This window comes from Urocampus carinirostris, chromosome 3 (assembly GCF_059441175.1).
Source record: "Urocampus carinirostris isolate Australia breed hairy pipefish chromosome 3, RoL_Ucar_1.0, whole genome shotgun sequence".
Classification (NCBI taxonomy): Eukaryota; Metazoa; Chordata; class Actinopteri; order Syngnathiformes; family Syngnathidae; genus Urocampus; species Urocampus carinirostris.
In genome coordinates this window covers 19565473-19588476 of record NC_142351.1, presented here as the reverse complement: position 1 = coordinate 19588476, position 23004 = coordinate 19565473, and the positions used below count along the sequence as shown (strand labels likewise).

The following is a 23004-nucleotide window of genomic DNA, read 5'->3' as shown; positions in this document are numbered from 1 at the left end:
CACTGGTTGAAAAACACTGGTGTAGTGCTCAACAACCCAACATTAGCTGACGAGTTTGGTGCCTTGAATTCCGATTAAATTCAATGCAATATAAAAATGCATCTCAATGGCTGTTTCTCATGTAGTCAAATACACGCAGTGTATGAAAAGCACAATTACGCGTGGGATTCTGCCTCAAGTGGGAAAATGCTGGCTTTGTCATTTGGTTAGTACAGTGGAACCGTGTTTTAGCCCCTTATTATGCCTCCGAAGAAAGTCAGTGCAAGCAGCAAAGTTGCTACAGGTGAAAAAAGAAAAGTAGTGCGTACAACTATTGCATTTAAGAAAGAAATAATAGCAAAATATGAAGGAGGTGAGCGAGTGTCTGATCCTCTCCCCACCGTCCACCTGCGCCTTCTGCTGACCACCACAAAGGTAAGAAATCCTATGCATAATTATTTTCTTTATACTTTTTAAAATTGTTACACGTTCATGTTAGCGCAATCTTTCGTACGGAAGATTACGATAACGCGAACGTACGATTAGCCTGGGTTAGCTTCATGTTTACGTTAAACATTCAAGGTAAACATTCAGGGTGTTGGAACTGAGCCCAACATTCAGGGTGTTGGAACGCAGCCCCCTTTCCAATGAACCGCTCACCACTTGTTGTGAAGACCCGGGTGCTAAATGACTTGTAAACGACCTGATATTTTTTATTTTTACACGTTCATGTTAGCGTAATCTTTCGTACTGAAGATTACAATCATGCGAACGTACAATTAGCCTGGGTTAGCTTTATTTTTACGTTAAACATTCAAGGTAAACATTCAGGGTGTTAAAACGATTTACATTATTTTTAATGGTAAAAATGATTTCGGTGATCAAACAAATCGGTTTTCGAACAGGGTTCTGGACCGGATTAGGGTCGAGAACCGAGGTTCCACTGTATTATCGAAGGCTTGCTACCCATGGAGGGCATTTTTAAAACCGTCCCCTTGACAGGCTGGCAAAATTCAAATGAAATGTGAGGGCAGAATTTCACACACGCATGCACTCTCACACACACATAGATGAATGAGCCTGCAGTGCCCCACTTTAAACCAACGGTCCATTTCAAACTGCTCAGGACAGTTGAACTCTACCATCAATCGTATGTACTCCAATTGAGACAGCTGGATCTCTGGTTGGTGCCAATTCAGTAGCAGGCAGATTGAAAACAGGTAAGTCCAAATGGTGCAAACCAGGTTTTGTTATAGAATGTGTATCAATCATTAAAGTACAGTATGAAAATCAAAGGAGGTCTGTTTGTTTCAGATTCGTTGAAAATACTATAAAACGACTGTATTTTCCGCACTATAAGGCGCACCAGTTGATAAAGTGCACCCCCTAAAAACAGTATCATCATATGTTTCATTAATAAGGCGATCAAATTGAAACTACAGTAAGCAATACCTTATTATTTGATGCACAATTTATACACTTCGGTGTATATTGAAAAAATAAGGCTAAAAATGTCTCTAACCAATATTGCATAACATTGGGCGGCAGTAGCTAAGGAGGTAAAGCACTCATCTTGGGATCAAGAGGTCGCAGGTTTGATTCCTGGCTCCTCCGTCTTATATGTCAAATGTCCTTGGGCAAGACACCGAATCCCTCAATAAGATGATAGTTGCCTTGCATGGCTGACGCCGCTATCGGTGTGCGAGTGTGTGTGAATGGGTAAGTGTGAAGCTTTGGGAGGTCTTCATTGACTTGAAAAGCGCTATATAAATTTACATTTACATTTACTGTATTGCAACGGGAATTGTACCTGGGTCACGATGATGAGAACGCCAAAACCTAACCACCTGACCACTAGTGATGCAGATAGCATACAAAAAAGTATTAGCTTTAATCTTATCATCACACCAAAAAGATTTAATGTAGAAACCAATTGTGGAGAATGAAAAAACAAAAGGTTGTCCTGAAAAACATAAATAAGTGCAAGAAAAGCATTACTAGAAAACAACTCTGGTGAATCTGATGTTAAATCGGATTTTGTGTTTATTTGTATCATTCATGAAGACTCTCTGTTTACTTCATTCTCTAACACTCGTTTCTGGCACCGTGAATAAGAATACAATTGAATGCCTTTTCACATGTCAACTGTATCACTGGTGAGAAAGTGGTTAAGTTTCAGTGCTCTCACTGCTGAAACCCGGAATCGATTCCTGTTGCATGCAATGATATGCAATATTGGTCAGCAATGTTTTTTAATTGATCAATTATTGCACTAAAGGGGGTATACTGTAAAACTTTGTGCAGTAACGCACATGTAAAAATACAATATGCTTTTCCAAATTTCTCCACCAATAATTTGCAGTATGTAAGGTGCATAGGTTTAGTAAGAATGCTTTCAAATTTCTGGCCAATTTGGGTTTTTTAAATGTGCCTTTTAGTCAAGAAATTACAGTAATAAGAAGTAATCTGTCTGATCTGTTGTTACATCTGCAATCTTTTTGGAATTACAATTGCTTTTATTGTTATTGATAACAATGTTGTTCACGTTGTTTACTATATTAGACACGACAATCCAAGATAAACGCACAATAGTTGGCATGATTACTGATGCGGGACACCTGAGTCTGCTCCTTTGGCGCGAACTGCCTCGGACGCTGATTGGCTGCCTGTCACTTTTTAAACCCCCCGTCTTCCCGTCACCGGTTGTCAGTCCGTCTGCGAACCTCAGCTCACGCTAGGCAAGCCTTTCGACCCTGGCTCTTTCCTCTTCTGATTCGCGTCTGTTTCCCGGCTCCGACCCATTTTCTGAACTTGACTACGATTTTTGCTCCCCCGTCCCGGCCACAGATCTGTTTTTTTCCCGCTCTCGACACTGGCTTCGCTCGCCACAGAAATACCACTTCCGCGTCCGAGCAACCTGCTCCCCGCGATCGACGGATCATGTGTACTATCCTTTCCCTTCTTCCAAATAAAACTAAGAGAAACGCACACAAGTGGTTCCTGTCTTCGTTCTGGTCCTGACAATAGTCTTAAAACTGAGAAACGTAAAATAAAAAGAAGGTTCGGATAAAAAGGCAGAAATATTTGCAAACTACTGTAGTGCTTGCGGATTGGCCCAAGTTGTGGTAATAGTGCAATGAAAAAGAGGGAATAGTTGACATCTAGTATAAGAGCAGTTACATATTGTATTCTATCCTTGCAAAAAATAAAAACTGTGCAGTTTTATTTTACTTTGAGATGATTTAACACAACCTTATGTTTCTTGTTTTTACACCGTGATTCAGTGACGTTTACAAGTTTCACATAGCTCGAGTTTAATATTCTGATTAAGCACCCAATTATCATCATCCACTTAATGTACACCTCTCTGCGAGTTATTGTTGATTATTAATGCACTTTATTACCATCTATGCATATAATTATGTAAAATCCCACGTGCCCTCTTAAGAATTTTGCTGGCGTATAGTGAATCACAATTTTTTTCACTGTGTTGTGGCCACTCATCTCTCAAGGTAACTACTTTTATTTAACACTCAAGTATTTATGTAGGTAAAAAATAGGATACGGCACATGTGCTTATTCTTTTTATTTGTATGACTAATATTTCATAAAAATTGTCCACATAGACTTCTAAGAGTTTGTGGTGAGTTTATGGTGGTAAAACCATTACTGTCTGATACAAATGTATTTTTTGATCAACTGCAAAAAACGTTTTTTTTCAAGAGACCATCTGAGTATTATGTATACTAACAATACCACAACTTTGTGGGGATATTTACAATACAGCAAACAGAAAATATCTCAAACAACTAAGATCATATTAGAAAAAAAAAACGCTTATAATATTGTGCTTTTATTGATAACACTAGTGAGTGGTAGGGCAGCACGGCGGTTCAGTGGTTATCGCGTGTGCGGCACAGTTCTAAGGTCTTGGGAACCTCCTGTGTGGGTTCAAATCCAGCTACCGGACTTCCTGTGCGGAGTTTGTATGCTCTCCCCATGCTTGCGTGGGTTTCCTCCGGGCACTCCGGTTTCCTCCCACTTTCCAAAGACATGCATTTCAGGTGGATTGGCCGGTCCAAATTGTCCCTAGGTGTGAATGAGCCAGTGAGTTGTCTGTCCCCTGTGTGCCCTGCGATTGGCTAGCAACCAGTTCAGGGTTTCCCCTGCCCCATGCCCGTTGATTGCTGGGATGGGCTCCAGCACCCCCGCGACCCTACTGAGGATAAGCGGTGCAGCTGATGAGATGAGATGAGACTAGTGAGTGGTCCATACATTTCCAATTAGCTCATAGTTGTATGGTGTAGGAGTACAGGTAACACACATTAATCTAGAAAATGACATACAATCACCCGTTTTCTAATGCATTTACATAATGTATATGAACGCAACTTGTAGACACGTTACTTCTTCTGCTTGATTTGATAATGAACATAAACAAGCACAATGACCGGGTGTTGACATTCTACTTGATCGATGTTTTTGGGGTCATGGTTTGTTGAAAAACCATCCCGGAGCAACTAGGGAGTGCCAAACAGCTGCATGCAGCTCCAGGTCTGCTTGTACACAAAAGCAGATGATTATCGATCCTGTTGGTATTTATTAGGGGCACTTTGACAAGAAAACTAGCTAAAGACACTTCCAGAGGCCTCAAGTATTAATGTGTAAATTTTTGCCAAAATTGGTTCAGCCGTTTCCGAGCCTGTGAGCTATTTTGCATTAAACTGCAAGCGTTTTTGTCATCTTGGGAGAATAAACGTATTCAAGAATACTTTAATACATATATGCTCCTCTCCCTGAGAGGGTGGTACCATGAAAAGTTTTTTAATGGTGAATTTCTTTAAGAAAAATTAGCTGCAGATTTGGCTTCTCATGGTTTTATTAACATGGCAATGGCTGAGTTGAAAAATGGAAAATTTTACACAAACCAATATCGTAAAACATACCCATTGTCAGAGCTAAAAAAAACAGTAATACAGATGCTGCCCTACTTATGAACGAGATCGTTCGTAAGTTGCTTCAGTGTTATATTTTGTATGTTTATGGCTTGTATAAGTAACCTGTATTGTTTTGTACTGAAAATAAAGTTTAATTTCCTTTTGGAATATGCGCTTCAAGAGGTCCTCCTCTGTGGTAAAAAGTGGTCGAAAAAAGCGTTCCAACCATTTTTTTTCAACCGCACAAAGCTTTCTTAGGCCACTTTCATTTCAAAAGGGACGGCTCGCCCATTCTTTACATTTTACACCAACTATATTGAATGTATGCAGAAGATATTAAACAATAAAAATGTCAAAGTTCTTAGTGCGCTGGAGATATTATAAACATAGTAAGACTGTATAGAATGTTTACATACGAACTAGAAAGAGGAAAGGGAATTATTTTTCTTCAGGGTGGATGATGGGTGACCTCTCACAGCGCCACACGCCAGTAGCGGCGGAAAGAAACACTACAGTTATGTCCTGTAATCGGAAAAAGGTGCACACAATACAAAATCTAACTTACAGCAATGTCTGGACATTTTTCGACATCCCCCAAAAATGTTCGTATGTATCGTTTTTCGTAAGTCAAAAGGTCGTAAGTAGGGGAGCGTGTGTATGTATTCGTATTATAAAACACAAAACATATGCACACCAACCACTTTTCATCCTGGATTGTATTTAAACTGTCCACATACAGATAACAGCCTAACATTTTTAGCATTTTATTTACACACTTTGATCTTACTAGTGTCTTGATGTTTTAGTAAATGTAGGATATATCGTCTGTGCCAGGTTTATAGTTTTTATTTATCACAATAGCGTTAAAGCGGTATTTATTTTAAAAAACAGATGCTGTCTCTCTCACTGCTTTGTCAGTCTCATTGTAGAAAAAAGAAAATCAGCCCACAAGCTTTTAAACATCAAGATAATAGATAATTTCAGAGAAGTAAAAATGCCAAATAAGTTCATAGTCTACAACCTTGAAGAAAAAATGGGAAGAAATCAGGACACAATGACATTTCCCGTTTAGAATTTCAGAAATGTGGCATACCGGACACACTTCATATTGTATATGTCGCAAAAATGTGCTCTGTAAACAATGTAAGGTATTTCTCAACAATGAAGTTCTGTACATTTGTGTTTCCCAAATGTATAAAATCAATTTCATGATTTATGGCTTCACATAAATAACATTTGTTATTTATGACATTGTTGGTAGATGGACTGCATTTCTATACCACTTTTTAACCAGACCCTGTAGACCTCCCAACCTGCTTTACAATGCACTTCACTCACACATGCATACACAGCAGTCAGCCATGCAAGGCGCCTAACTGTTTATCAGTGGCATTAGAGGTTTGGATGTACTCTTGTAAAGAGCCAAATCTGGCTCTCCAAACATCGGTTTCTAAATCAGGTTTTTCATCAAAAACAACAGTGACTAGACAATTAAGTTGGTGGATCTGAGTCATATCAATAAGCTTCTCCTGCAACTGGTATCCATAAAATACAGTACTATCCGTTTCATGTGAGGGAGGAATCCCCTACCCCAAGGACACTTTGACATTTAACCTGGAGGGAGCCAGGAATTGAACCGCCTACTTCTTGGTCCCAAGAGCAAGCGCTCTATCTCCGGCCACCCTGGTTGAAGGGCAAATTAAGATTACCGTAAATTCCGCTAAATTTTTCCCAAATCTTCAACCCTGCGACTTATTCAGTGACGCGGCCAATCTTTTGCCTGCTGCTATCAATAAACAGCAGCTTGCACACCCCAACGGAGCTTTAAAAAAAAGAGGGGCGGAGCAAACGCAGGCTGATGGGAAGTGGGGTAAAGGTGAGTGAGATGAGCCCTGTTGTCGCGGCGGACCATAGTGGATATATATTTTTCCCACCCTTACCTTTGGAAATATAGACTTTTTTTCCTTGGATTAGTTTCAACTGATACCCGGACTCTGCAGGTCTGCATCAAACTTTAAGCACCGGTATCATTCTTTGTTCATTTTGCCGGCTGTGGTTTTTGGCACAACCCTACTTTATATTTAGTTACAAGCGCGGGACTCAAAGCCAGGTTTGGGCTAATTTTGTGATTGTGTCATATGTTAAAATGTGGGCACATGCGGCTAATATACAGGTGCGGCTTGTGTAAGTACAAAATCGGTTTTCCTCTTAAAATGTGGTGGGTGCGGCTTATAATCAGGTGCGCTCTATAGTCCGGAATTTACGGTAGATGCAGAAAGATTGTTGACCTAACCAGCCACTTTCCTGAAGGACAAGATTGACCATAAGCAGATAGTGGAACTTGAAGCTCTACCACACGGCATATTGAAAAAACACATGTTTTTACCATGGAAGTTGTACCACCAACACAACAGCGAACACAATTTTTAGAAGGGAGTTATCTGCCGAGTTTGTGATTTTGCCTGGCTTTAATTTCGACCTTGAAGTACTTAAAGGAGCTGTACGGAATTTGGAACTTTGTTACTCTCTGCCGCCATCTCCTTGCTTAAAGTTCTGATTGCAGCTTTAGTCAGCTAATTCACTCGTTCATCAAGTACATGAATTTGTTAGACGTGGTCAGAAAAACTCATCTTTCGTCTTTTGGGGGGTTTGGGTTGGAAGCGTTTTCTTAGTATTACAATTTTAATGCTACTCTGACAAATGAAAATAAGAAATACAAAATATCAGAACTAACATGTTGTCACTCTCCAGCACTCCCCCAGACCATATTCCTTGAACCTAATGTGGGAGGAAATAGTAAAAAAAACTGACACAACAATCGAGTTGAAGAAGGAAATGATGGCAAAATATATGAACAAGTGAAGGTAAAGTATATCGTTTACATTTTTAATATTTCTAGCTCATTACTAGTATATTATTCCTTACGGTCTACTTTATTTAATAATTGTCATATTTTAGGTACTTGTTTTATCAATGTTTTGAATTTCTTTTAGTATGTGGTAATTAAAACAGATATAGGGTGTCGCTTATATGCGACAGGCTTATATGCGACATAGGCTTATATGCGACATAGGCTTATATGCCAGTATATATCGTACTTAATCTTAGTATTTTTTGTTTAGAAAAAAAGGGAATATAATCTACGATCTCTGTTTTAATGTCATACCTGTCAACCTGTACATGTTTGCCGTACAAAGTACGTTTATTATGCATTTTAAAACGTTTACGACGTACGAGAAAATCTGTACGGAAAAACGCAAATTTGTCAGTTATGGGTACCATCCGGTATACACCGACTATCACGAAACGGCAAATCAATCAAGTCAAATGAGTTCGAGTTGTGTAGTGAAAGGAAGTCCGTCTCTTTTTAGAGAACCGGCTTTTTCGGCTCAACTCATTAAAGAGAGCCGCCTCTCAAACGGCTCACTTGCTTTGATGCATTATATTACGAATATTATGTTGTATAAAGAAGTTAAGAAAAAAAGGAAGTATAAAAGGAGAAAATGAAAAAAGACAGTTTTGTGGTTATCCCTTTAGTCAGTATATTACCAACAATAATTTAATGCAGAAAATGAATGAATAATTTGAATAAGAAAATTCTACTTAATTATATTTGCATGTTTTTTTTCCTTCTACAGTGAACGTCCAAGCTACTTAATTTTTGAACTTTTTATAATAAACCTCTTTCATGTCCGGCAACTCAGTATCTCACAACAAAATGTTAATTAACCATATATACATGATATAACAAAACACATGTAGACACTGAACCCCTAATGCCCCCAATAAGCAGGTTGGCGCCTTGCATGGCTGCACGGCCGCTATTGGTGTGAGTGTGTGTGTGAATGGGTAAATGTGAAGCACATTGTAAAGCGCTTTGGGAAGTCTTCATTGACTTGAAAAGCACTATATAAAATGCAGATCATTTCATTTCATGTGCAATATAACATGTTAAACTACATAAATAAACATGTTACCTAGTGTGTACTATGCTTGTGTAAAGTAATGCTAATTGTGATTCACCCTGGTCATCCTCGAAGGGGGATTACCACTTGTGAGGTCCTTTCTCAAGGTTTCTCTTTTTCCTCACGCTGAGGTTTTGAGTTGTTCCTTGCCCGCATGTTGGTTTAAGATCAGGTAATTATGTCATTGTAATCCTGTGCAGTCCTTTGAGACATTTTTGTGATTAAGGGCTATATAAATAAATGTGACTTGACTTGACGTTTGAAAACAAATATGGTATACGATTATTTTGTATTTTGTAAGGGAAAATACAACAGTTTGTAAGGGCATGGAGCCCTGGAGCTTGACAGGTATGTAATGTACACAATCCTTTCATACAAGTCAATAAAATTATGACTCACAAAACGTGGTAAGCTTTCTCTCCTGGCTTTGATCTCTTTGATATCCGGCAAAACTAACATAAAATGCGACAGAAACAAAATGAAAATAAATCCAAACAGCTTGCCAACATCATTTTTGCCATTCCATGTATTCCGTTACTCCCCAAGCCTGCACAAAATTTAGTCATTTTATTCATATTTAGTTTCTTTTGTCTTTTATTAGCATATTTGGTATTGGAGTAATCCAAAAGTAATTGAAAGTAATCAAGTTCAAGTATCCCTACCTAACCCTGAATATATTGGAGGAGTAATTTTTTTTTTCTTAAATTGGGTCGCAGCTTGCCATTAGGGTGAAACGATGGGTCCAGTTTGATTGAGAACCAAGCAGAAATGTGCGAATGGAGATTGCAGACACGTGTGTGTATAGAACAAAAAAAAAAAAAAAAATCAGCATAGCACACACACACAGACACATGCACACAACCGCATGGATGCACGCATGCCCTACCTCCACACTTGTCCCAGCTGTAAGGCGTGGAGCACCGTCTGAAAGACCCACATGCACACGGTGCAACATCTCCGAGGCGGCCCGCCCCTCTCGGCGGTCGCAGCCGGGCAAGAGGAGGCGGGGACGGCGGTGGCGTTGGCCGGCAGGTCGCTGTCCTTGGTCCCCGAAACGGCGTCGCCGCTCGCTTGGCCCGCCGCATTCAGCTCCGTGTAGTCGTACACAAACCACCTGAAACTGAGAACCTGGACGACCGCGGAAGGCACCACCACGAAGACGAGCGTCAGCCCGAACCACCAGTAGTCGTCTCGCAGGTAGTAGTCGGCGGCCAGCCACAGGTCGGTGGCGCCGTCGGAGAAGAAGACGAGAAGGGCGCAAAGAACCCAGCAGCAGTCCAGCAGCGTGTAGGCCTGCCCGCCCGGGGGACAGCGCTGGGGCCGGGCGGAGGTCGCGTCAGAGGCGGCGGGGGTGGCTTGGCCCGGCTCCGAGAGGCTCTTGGGCGGGTTGTCGTCTTCGGCAGCCACCGCTGCTCCATCAGACTTAGCGGCCATGTTGGTTGGGGTAGGAGAGAAAGACGGAGGAGGTGATGGAGGTGGGCAGGAGGAGGAGGAGGAGAGGGAAGGGATGACGTCATAAATAGCCTCATCAGCAGCCAATTAAGCGCAGAGGGTTTGGAACCCTTGCAAAAGACAGCATCGCGATTTGGGCGGTTTTGTCGATTTATACTGTATGTTTCCCACAGATTTTGTACGTTTTTTCATCATTTGAACAATTTTAGTACCAAACATATACATACCTGTCAACCTCCACGGCTCCATGCCATCACAAACTGTCGAATTTTCCCTTACAAAATACAAATGAGTCTTACACCATATTTTTTTCTCAAACGTGTTTATTTATGTATTTTTATTTTTTATTCGTTATATCATATATATTGTAACATTTCGATATATATATATATATATATATATATATATATATATATATATATTTGTTACAATATATATGATACATTTTTGTTGTGAGATATTGAGTTGCTCGACATGAATGAGGTTTATTATAAAAAAAGTTCAAAAATTAAGTAGCTTGGACGTTCACTGTAGAAGGAAAAAATACATGCAAATATAATTAAGTAGAATAATACATTTTCTTATTCAAATTATCAATTCATTTTCTGCATTAAATTATTGTTGGTAATATAATGCATCAAGGCAAGTGAGCCGTTTGAGAGCCGGCTCTCTTTGATGAGTTGAGCCGAAAAAGCCGGTTCTCGAAAAAGAGACGGACTTCCTTTCACTACACAACTACGACATGAAATCCGAGGCGACAGACGCATGCGCACAGTAGCATCAAACCGCTCGCTTCGTTTGCAACGAAAAAAAAACAATAGAGAAAAAAAAGGCTACCGCGGCGATCTGGTTTGACTTGATTGATTTGCCGTTTCGTGATAGTCGGTGAATACCGGATGGTACCCATTATTGACAATTTGCGTTTTTCCATACAGATTTTCTTGTACGTCGTACATGTCTTATAATGCATAATAAACGTACTTTGTACAGGTTGACAGGTATGCATATACTGTACATATTATTTTTTGTCGTTTTATTTTTTTGTTAGACCCATCTGTCTTGCTCTAACCCGGATCATCTCGGTCACTGGTAGCAGACGACGTCATCTAGTATATTATGTGATACTCAGGCATTAAAAAAAGAAAGAAAAATGCAACCAGCTTCATTTGGGTTACTGATATACAAAAAGGATTTGTGTTGCTTTATAAAATTACGGTAAAAAAATTCTTATCAGTACCCCTTGGCGTTAGGACACAAACACACACACACATCCACAAAAGTATTTATCCCTCATATGGTTTGAAAATACTGTTTGATGGTTATTATTATTTTCTTCTTGCCCATTTTTAGAAAAGGACTCAGTTTGTCAAAGGATAAACGTGTGTTTTATATATATAAAAAAAAAACAATAAAAAAACAAATAAAAACTAGTTATTTATTTGTCTGTTTTTCATTATTCCACATTTATTTCCTCTGAATGGAGTGATTCCATATTGTATTTCCTTGTGCTTGGTCCATAAGAGTAGCATTTTCTGACCACCACAAAAAAAATTAAATCATTTTTTTAGTGTTTCTGAATCCCAAAGAGGTGCATTTTTATGTATATTTTACGCTTTTCATCTGAGTTTGTCCTACAGAATAAAATGTCAGAACGATTACATGTCCAAGACTGATGATGCCATATTTTTTGCTTGGGGTTGTATAACTGCAATGTGACAGTGATATTAGTGAGCGCGACTATACGTTTTAAACGTGTGAAAAAGGGATTATTAATGTTTGTGTCAAAAAGGCTGGATTAACTTTGCACCTCAATTTAATTTATAAGATGACAGAGAAGACAAAATCTCTATAAAAACAGGGAATGCGATCATTCCTATCCCAATATGTTGATCTGTATTTTTGACATGAACCTGGAATCAAATACGAACATGCAGAAAAGAAATACAGTTTCGACGCAAGGAGGAAAAAAAAACAACTTTATTAAAAATTGACAGAGATTTCTAATGTGGTTCCAAGGTACAGTAATTGCTTTAGCCATCCTCCCAGCTCGGGCGTCAATTCCCTCTTGCGCCTTAACTCTGAAAAAACCTAAATGTTAGTTATTGGTCCATCTAAATGCCGTGACTTGTTGTCAAAAACTGTTCTGAACATTGAGAAATGGAATATCACCAGTCAAAATTTAGTCATATTTGACTGTCCATTAAAACACAAGTTAAGAATATTACTAGAACAGCTTTTTTCCATTTTCGCAACATTGCTAAAATTCGCCCTATGCTGTCTCAGTCGGATGCAAAGATTATAATTCATGCGTTTGTTACCTCCCGTCACGATTACTGTAATGCACTACTCTCCGGTCTCCCGAAGTCCAAAATCAAGAGCCTTCAGCTGCTGCAAAATGCTGCAGCGAGGCTTTTGACTAAGACAAGAAAGTTTGATCACACTACCCCGATTTTAGCTAACCTGTGTTGGCTCCCTGTAAGCTTAAGATGTGATTTTAAGGTTCTGTTAGTATTACACAAAACCATGCATGGACTTGCTCCCTCATATGTTTCAGATTTAATTTCGCCCTATGTTCCGGTCTGGAGCCTTCGCTCTGAAAATGCTGGTCTACTATTGATCTCAAGAGCCAAGAAGAGATCCGCAGGTTCAAGAGCGTTCTCCATTCGGGCACCAGTGCTATGGAATGCTCTGCCCTCTGAGATCCGATCTGCAACCTCAGTGGAACTGTTTAAATCTAGGCTTAAAACACACTTCTATTCTATAGCATATAAATGACCTATATTTTATGTTGACAATATCTGTGTATTATTTGTTATTGCAACATGAAAACGGAAGGAGACCAAGAGGGAGGTCGCGATTGACGTGGATGGATGGTGTTATGAGTGCACTGCAGGAAAGAGGTCTTATTCTAGTGGAAGCCAGCGCTCTTGTTGGTGATAGGAATGAGTGGAGAGTTGTTGTGAAAGGATAGTGGCATGTTTGGACACCTTTTAAGGGATGGAGAGGGCATCTGTATGATGCGTCAGGGGTAAACCAGTGAAAGCTGACGGGCCCTGCTATTGAACAGAAGAGTGTGTTGTGTCACCCTGACCCAAGTGACATGGCCGCTTTCTTATGTCCCGTTTCATCTGGTGGGACGAAAGCATGACCTACTTCGGTGCCGAGGTGCCTAACTTGTTTGGGTGTTCGGGCATTTGGGTTGGCCATGGTCCAAAAAATTTTTGTTTGTGTTTTTTGCTATGTTTTCCCTTTTTTATTTTTTTATTTTATTTTTGTTTATTTTCTTGGTCATTGTATGTGTTTGTCTTGCTGTTGGTCAACCCTCTTGAGGGATATGACCAAGATAGATAGATTGCAACATACATTGCAGCCTGGTCATCCTGGAGGGGGGATTGCCTCATGTACAGTCCCTTCTCGAGATTTCTTCATAGTCCTCATGTTGAGGTTTTTGAGTTTTTCCTTGCCCTCATGTAGGTTTTAGATCAGGGGATGGTGTAATAATAGTCTGTAGTTTGCTATAATCTGTGGTCTGGAAGTCCTTTGAGACTCCTTGTGATTAAGGGCGTCACAAATAAACATGACTTGACCTGACTTGACCTTATAAGAACCACAACCAGAGTTTACTAATGTGCAAAAATCACAATTGAATAGCTGCTTAATCTCTATGAATTTTATATATACAGACGCTGCCTTATTTACGAACGAGATATGTTTCAGACGATCGTTCATAAGTTTAATTTGTTCAAAAGTTGCCTCAGTACTATATTTTGTATGTTTAAGGTTTTTATTAGTATGTTTAAGGCGTGTATAAGTAACCTGTATTGTTTTATACTAAAAAAATAAACATTTCATAAAATAATATTCTCTATAAAGATAAAGAAAGTTATGTTTAACTTACTTTTGGAAGATGAGCTTTGCGACTTCCTCCTCCGTGATAGAAAGTGGCCGAGAAAAAGCGATCCAACGATTTTCTCAACCGCATCAGGCTTTCTTATTCCAATTTCATATCAAAATAAACTGCTCTCCTCTTCTTAATAGTTTACACCAACCATATTGAATGGATGCACGAGATATTAAAAAATAAAAATGTCAAACTTTTTAGCGCGCTGGAGATACAGAATAGAATATTTACACATGAACTACGAAGAAGAAGCGGATTTCTTCTTCAGGGTGGATGCTGGGTGACCTCTCATACCGCCATTCGCTGTTAGCAGTGGAGATAAGCACTACAGTAACGTCCTGTGCTCAGAAAAAAGGTGCACACAATACAAAATCGAATGTACAGCGATGTACGGATATTTCTCAACATCCTGAAAAAAATGTTCGTATCTACCGTTTTAAGTAAGTTGAATGTTCGTAAGTAGGGGATCGTCTGTATGTATGTGTATATATAATATGCTTGTGTGTGTGTATGTATAATTAAACTTGCATCAGCACCTTAATTCGCACACCAAAATGTAAACATGTATTTCTACTATTGACGTACTATATCCTGTTTGTTTTGGTCAAGAGTCGTGGTAATGTTCCCTGGACACAAGGTAATGCTTAATAAACATGCCATAATGAGTTTGAGAGAAGAGGAAGCTCATTAAAAGGTCTCAGATCAGTGGGCAATCCTACACACAGAAACCCAGGGATGTTTAATTCATTGGCACTGCTCCAGCGTTGCTTTGAATATTGATTTAATGTCTATGCAGGCATACTATACTAACCTAAATCACCATAAAGTAAGCATAAGAAAAAATGTTGAATGTATACTAATTTATTTTTGGATTTATCTCTTTGTTTGTGCCGTCCAATTAAAAATAATAATACGTTTTTCTTGCATGTACAGTCAGTAGTTTGTATGTAAGTGTATATAATAAAACATGATTTTTCGTGTATGGGATTTAATGATTGGCTGTTCTGTGACTTGGTTCAGTGTTTCAGGGAAAATGCACCGTATATCGAAAGATAGAGAACTGAATTTACATTTACAGATTTGCTGACAGTATTCTACTGATATTTAAGAAACTTTTTTTTTGTTTATTTTTTTTTAAATACATTTTATTGATTTTCTGTTCGGTCTAGGAAAAACTACAAAAAACATCCATTATCCTTTGCTTATCCAGGGTCAGGTCATGGGGGCAGCAGCCTTAACAGGGAAGCCCAGACCTCCTTATCCCGAAGCCTTCCCAGGCCAGCCTAGAGACAGAGTCTCTCCAGAATGTCCTGGGTCATCCTTGGGCCTCCTGCCGGTGGGACATGCCCGGAACACCTCTCAAGGGAGGCTTCCAGGGGGCATCCTTATCAGATGCCTGAGCCACCTCTCAATGCGGAGGAGCAGTGGCTCTTCACAGAGTCCCTCCCTGATGACTGAGCTTCTCACCTTATCTCTAAGGGAGAGCCCAGCTACCCTGGGGGGAAACTCATTTCAGCCACTTGTATCCGGGATCTTGATCTTTTGGGCTTAAACCACAGTTCATGACCATAGATGAGGGCAGGAACGTAGATCGACCGGTAAATTAATAGTTTGACTTTATAGCTCAGCAACTTTTTCACCTCAACGGACCGGTACAGGGTCTGCATGATGGCAGACGCTCCACCGATTCGTCTGTCGATTTCCCGTTCCATCCTACCCTCACTCGTAAACAAGACCCCGAGATACATGAACTCCTCCACTTGGGGCAGGATCTCATCCCCAACTCGGAAAGAGATTACCACCCTTTTTCCGGCTGAGTACTATGGTCTCATACTCGGAGGTGCTGATCTTCATCCTAGTCGCTTCCCACTCGGCTGCAAACGGCTCCAGTGAGAGCTGAAAATCAAAGCCTGAGGAACCTGACAGCACTACATCATCTGTAAAAAGCAGATAGATGCTGAGCCCCCCAAATTAGACACCTTCCCCACCAAGGCTGCGCTTAGAAATTCTGTCCATGAAAGTTATGAACAGAATCAGTGACAAAGGGCTGCCCTGGCAGAGTCCAACTCCCACTGCAAACAAATCCGACTTACTGCCGACAATGCGGACCAAACTCTGGGACCAGGCACGCGGGGAACGCACAGCCCGGATAAGATTCTGCGGTACCCCATACTCCCAAAGGACCGCCCACAGGGCTTCCAGAGGAACACAGTCGAATGCCTTCTCCAAGTCCACAAAACACATGTAGACCAGATGCGACCCTACAGAGTGTGCAGAGCTGGTCCGGGACGAAAACCACACTGCTCCTCTTGAATTCGAGATTTGACTTCCTGACGGAACTTCTTCTCCAGTACCCCCAAAAAGACCTTACCACGGAAGCAAAAAGGGACCACAAATTCGGACCTGATTTCAACAAATGACTGTTCACACCAAAAGTGATTAAAAACAATGTTTACCTTGCACTTTCCGATGCATTTCTTTCCCCATTCAAAGGAGTTCGTGCCAATTTAATTCAATAAAAGCTGCGGAAACCCAAGACAATTAACAGGATGAATTTATGAGTTTGAAAAAAAACACCCAGGCTGATGTGGCTTAGTTCACAGCCCCTCTGCAGCAACTCAGCATTTCAGTCTAAATCGCTGCAAATGTGATGAACACATTAAGGCATCATTTTTGTTTTTGCTTCGTCCTCAAAGTCGTTTACATTCACACCAAGAATCCACATGAAGTAAAATGTAGCCACCACAAATCGGTTCATACGTGGGATTTTAATTACCGGTATAAAGGGTGAAGTCAAAAATGTATTGAAGCAAACTTGTTGATGGTGTCACATTCGGTAACATGTCACAGCATGTATTTTATCTTCATCTGTGACTAAAATCCACAGGTAAAGTAAGACGGTTAACTCATGTAAAACAACGTACTTCTTTCCTCATCAAGGGCAGGAAATAAATAAATGAATACATTAATAAATAAAGGAAGAAAGAAAGAAAGAGCGAAAGCAAAAAGAGAAATGGAATGAGAGCAAGAAAAAAGAAAGAAAGAAATTAATAAATGAATAAAATGATAAATTAATATAGCAAGAAAGGAGAGAGATAATGAGAGATAAAACAGATAATAAGAAAGAGAGAAACACAGTGTGTGATAAGATAAAAAAGAAGTAGAGAAAAAGAGGGAGAGGAGGAGAGAGGGAAAAGATGGATAGCGAGATAAAAAGGAGAGATTTAGAGAGAGGTAGAAAAAAAGAGAGGTAGAATGAAAGAGAGTCAAGTGGTCATAACTAGGGGAGCGTCTGTACTCCGTTTTTGCCCGGAGGCCACCAAACAGCATTATAAACATACTTTTGTTTTAGACATGTGTTTGGAAGAATGAATGATACGGAATTATTTCTGTTCAGCTTACTATCCCTTAAATGTCCCTTCCTCAGATCTTCTTCTCGGTCAACTGTCTGAGCACGGATTTCTCCTCGCAGAAAGGCGGGAAGGGCCTCCCGTTCAACCGGTAGATCGACACGTACAGCTATGAATCTTAAATAAAGAAACAAAACGGTACAAAAGTCTGCGTGCATTATTGCCATCAAAGGGAACCACTCAGATTACCAAAGCACCAACCGGCCATCATGGGATGTATTTTCGCAAAGCTAACACAAGAGAATGGTTAACTAGAAATGTATGGTTGCTGAGCAACTGTCCATTACACCTCTTTGATATGTGTAGAGGAAAGGGGCTACAAGACAGTGGCATTAAAATAGTCAAGTCATGTTTATTTGTGTAGCCCTTAATCACAAGAAGTCTCAAAGGGCTGCAAAGACTACAGAGAGTAACAGAGTTCCAAATTACGTACAGCTCCTTGGATGTTGTAGTATTCTTAATAATCCTCGACATTCAACTACACCCACAAGCATGTTTCTAAACCTTTTAGCTTTAACCTAGTGCATCAATGTTTAAAGTTGAAATTTGACAAGGAAAATCCAAGTATGTGTTTGTACAACTGCATGATTTAGTATGAAATGAAATTACCGTAAATTCCGGACTAGAGAGTGCACCTGATTATAAGCCGCACCCACCACATTTCGGGGGGAAAACCGATTTTGTACATACACAAGCCGCAGCCGCATGCGCACACATTGAAAAAACGCAATACAAACACGAAATTAACCCATACCCGGTTCAGTCCAAAAAACACAGCCGTCAAAATAAACGGAAAATGATACCGGTACTTAACATTTAATGCAGACCTGCAGAGTCCATGTGCCAGTTGAAAGTAATCCAAGGAAAAAAGTGTATATTTCCAAAGGTAAGGGTGGGAAAAATATATATCCACTATTGTCAACTGCGTCCACAAACACGTCTGACCTTTATCCACTTCCCGTCAGCCCGCGTTTGCCCCACCCCTTCTTTCTCATTTGCTCGTACAAAACATATCAGAATATGTTTCTAAAATAAATACATTACAAAAATGTACAGTTGCAAAAACATATTATACATGGTTACACATATTTACAAAAAAAGACATCAAGAGAGTTTTCAAAGCTTTAATAATAATATTATTACTTTCATCCCAAACCGTGCCTGTGAAGGGTAGCAAAACGCTACTAGGAACACGCTCGCAACACAGCAAACAGCTCTGTTAAAAAAACATACCGTCCTTGTAGTGAGAGTAAGCCGTCCTCATCGACCTCCTTATAACTGACGTCATCAAAGTCGTCTTTCTTTGATCTGGGAAAGAGTCTTTGTCATATAGTCGTCGTCCCACGCTCCCTTTTTCAAAAACACGTTAGCCTCACGATCGCAAAGTAAAGTTTGCGCACGATAGTTCTGTTTCCTTCTATATCGGACTGCCTGATTGTGTTTAGCTTGAATGTTGCGTCATTTTCCTTTCTTTTTGCAATTTGCATGATGAAGATATGTCTAAGCCGTTAGAAAAATTACATAAATTGGCCGCATCACTGAATGAGCCGCAGGGTTGAAAGTTTGGGAAAAAAGTAGCGGCTTATAGTCCGGAATTTACGGGTACATAGCATTGATTTGTTTTTTTTGTGAGTTTGTCCGACTAAAAAGTCCTATATGAAGTCAATAATTTGTCTTTCATGGTTTCATGGTCGCATGTAATTCATCAAAAGCACAGAGTATGAGGTTGCTGAATTTCTCCCCACTTATATTCTGATATTCTCCCGACCGTATATACTCACATTCTAACAAAATTTAAAACTATAAAATAGAATACCAAAGTCAGGGAATCAGTTTATGTGCGTATATTATAAATACATGCATAAAATGTGAATAATTATCTTTCAGAAAACAAAATACACAAAAGAACACGCCAACACCTCGGGATAATGTTCTAACCACTCAATGATTGTGCTGCCTAACAGAACAATGATTTATAAGGAAATGGATGTGTCAGTCTAGGCTGAAGTCTATTTTCAGTGAAGTTATAAAATCTTTTACAGCTAAGTAGTACCTCATAAAACCATATAACTGTCGAAGAACGAGTCCAGCACCAGAAATGAACCCATCTCGGCATGTTGAACGTAGCTATGCATTGTATAGCGCATATCGGGAACAATAAAAGCAGGAGGAACACAAAGACATTTTAAATCATCCTCTATAAGACTGCCCCAGTTGTAAATTACCATAATCATATATCTCACGAAATGAAGCGCTACAGCGATGATTTACTGTATCCCGTGTGCTTTTTCCAAATCTTGCTTACGTCACATCATTTTGTAGCCTCGACATAGCCCTTTTGCCTTCTCCCGACACAGGCGTATTTTTAATTATTTAGCCGCAGCAGTACGATGAATTACTCGTGTCCCAAAATGGAACCAGTCTCGTTATGATATTAATGGCCCCCCGACGAGGGGAAGATAAATGACCTGCGTAGGCTATTTTGCCTACTACACATACTAAAATATTGAAATATAAATGACAATTTTCCCGCTCACTTGCCTTATTTACTAAAGCATGAATGAATGAAAATGTGTTTTTTTTAAATTTGTTATTTTTTTCAACAGCCTTTCGTATAAAAGAAAATTAGAAGTTTCTTATTAAAATACTTCATTCAGCTAAGCCTATGTCAATGTCAAGCATTGGAAGTTACAGTGAAGAAAATAAGTATTCGAACATCCTGCTATTTTATCGTAGGTGCATGTCCACTGTGAGAGAGCTAAACTAAAAAGAAAAATCCAGAAATCACAATGCATGATTTTTTAACAATTTATTTGTGTGATACAGCTGCAAACACCCGAGAAAATAAATGTTAATATTTGGTGCAGTAGCCTTTGTCTGCCATTAAAGAGGTCAAACGTTTCCTGTAGTCTTTCACCAGATTTGCACACATTGCAGGAGGGATCTTGGCCCAATCCTCCACACAGATCTTCTCTAGATCAGTGAGGTTTTTGGGATCTCACTGAGAAACACGGAGTTTGAGCTCCTTCCAAAGATTTTCGATTGGGTTCAGGTCCATGCTAGAACCTTGATATGCTTCTTACGGAGCCACTCATTGGTTTTCCTGGCTGTGTCCCTCAGGTCGTTATCGTGTTGGAAGACCCAGCCACGACTCATCTTCAGTGCTCTGAGGTTGTTCACAAAAATCTCACAATACATGGCCCCAGTCATCCTCTCTTTAATGCAGTGCGCTCGTCCTTTCTCATGTGCAGACGAAAAACCCCAAAGCACCCCCATGCTTCACAGTAGGGATGTGTTCTTTGGATTGTACTCTTCATTCTTCTTCCTCCAAACACACTTAGTGGTATTATGACCAAAAAGTTATATTTTGGTCTTATCTGACCACAAGACTGTCTCTCATGACTCCTCTGTATCATCCAAATGGTCATATGCAAACTTAAGACGGACCTTGGCATGTGGTGGTTTAAGCAGGGAAACCTTTTGTGCCATGCGTAATTTCAAATCATAAGGTCTTAGTGTATTACCTTCAGTAACCTTGGAAACAATGGTTTCAGCTCTTTTCAGGTCATTGACAATCTCCTGTCGTGTAGTTCTGGGCTGATGCCTCACCTTTCTTGGAATCATTGTGACCCCACAAGGTGATATCTTGCATGGGGCTCCACTCCAATTGAGATTATCCGTCATGTTTAGCTTCTTCCATTTTCTAATGATTGTTCCAACAGTGGACCTTTTTTCACCAAGCTGCTTGGCAATTGCACCGTAGCCCTTTCCAGCCTAGTGGAGGCATACAATTTTGTCTCTGGTGTCTTTGGAAAGTTCTTTGGTCTTGGCCGTGTTACAAGTTAAAGTCTTACTGATTGTATGGGGTGGACAGGTGTCTTTATGCTAACAACCTCAAACAGCTGCATCTGATTCAGGATCATACATGGAGTGCAGGTGGACCTCTAAAGGGTGGACTAAAAGGTTTTTCCAGGGTCAAAATTCTAGATTATAGACAGGTGTTTAAATACTTTTTTGCAGCTTAGCACACAAATAAATTTTTAAAATATGGATTTTGCTTTCTGTTTTTTTCTTTTTAGTTTATCCCTCTCACAGTTGACATGCACCTACGATGAAAATTTCATCCCTCTCCATGAATTTTAAGTGGGAGATATAGCAAAATAGGGTGTTCAAATACTTAATTTCTTCACTGTAAGTTTGATACCTCTCTTCGGGTTAATATTATTGAACTGGTCTTCTCATACTTGGTTACTGCAAAGTTGACAGAATATCTCATCCACCCATCTATCTATCTATCTATCTATCTATCTATCTATCTATCTATCTATCTATCTATCTATCTATCTATCTATCTATCTATCTATCTATCTATCTATCTATCTATCTATCTATCTATCTATCTATCTATCTATCTATCTATCTATCTATCTATCTATCTATCTATCTATCTATCTATCTATCTATCTATCTATCTATCTATCTATCTATCTATCTATCCATCTATCTATCTATCTATCTATCTATCTATCTATCTATCTATCTATCTATCTATCTATCTATCTATCTATCTATCTATCTATCTATCTGTGCGCCCGTCTCCGAGCACACAAGGACAAGATAACATCCAACTATTCTCTATTTCAGTGGATCTATGATCTACGTGTTCTGACATGGAAGAAGTAGCTTCAACCTCACAAAAAAGGTTTGGAGACCTAATTTTAAAGGGAGAAAAAAGCCGTCGGAATGTTTATTACAGTTCATCAGTCACAGCATCACGGTTGACTATCATCTTTCGCCGTCTAGTGGGCAAAGTCTGCAAGTACACAAAATCAAGCAAACCTCATGACCGTAAGCTCGTTGGGCAAAGAGATGAACGGAATACGTTCTTGCGATAGGCACAGGGTTGGGTAGGGTTACTTTAACTGGGTTACTTTCAATTACTTTTGGATTACTCCAATAGCAAGTATGCTAATAAAAGACAAAATAAACTAAATATTAATAAAATGACTACATTTTGTGCAGGCTTGGGGAGTAACGGAATACATGGATTGGCAAAAATGATGTTGGCAAGCTGTTTGGATTTATTTTCATTTTGTTTCCGTCGCATTTTATGTTAGTTTTGCCAGAGATCAAAACCAGGAGAGAAAGCTTACCACGTGTTGTGACTCATAATTGTATTCATATTTAGTTTATTTTGTATTTTATTAGGGCAGCACGGCGGCGCAGTGGTTAGCGCTTGTGCGGCACAGTTCATGTCATGGGAACCTGTCGTGGGTTCAAATCCAGCTCCAGACTTTCTGTGCGGAGTTTGTATGTTCTCCCCGTGCTTGCGTGGGTTTCCTCCGGGCACTCCGGTTTCC

At 39.7% G+C, this 23004-nt stretch overlaps 1 protein-coding gene across 1 annotated transcript in view; it reads right to left on the bottom strand.

Annotated features, from left to right (window-relative positions):
• The window catches only part of LOC148369021 (XK-related protein 7-like), a 47889-nt gene extending 37557 nt beyond the window's left edge, over positions 1-10332 (bottom strand). Inside the window, exon 1 of the mRNA XM_088330939.1 lies at positions 9768-10332. Within this exon, the coding sequence (XP_088187065.1) occupies positions 9768-10315 (548 nt within the window). The 5' untranslated portion in view covers positions 10316-10332. The remainder of the gene's footprint in view (positions 1-9767) is intronic.
• Between the last annotated feature and the right edge of the window lie 12672 nt (positions 10333-23004).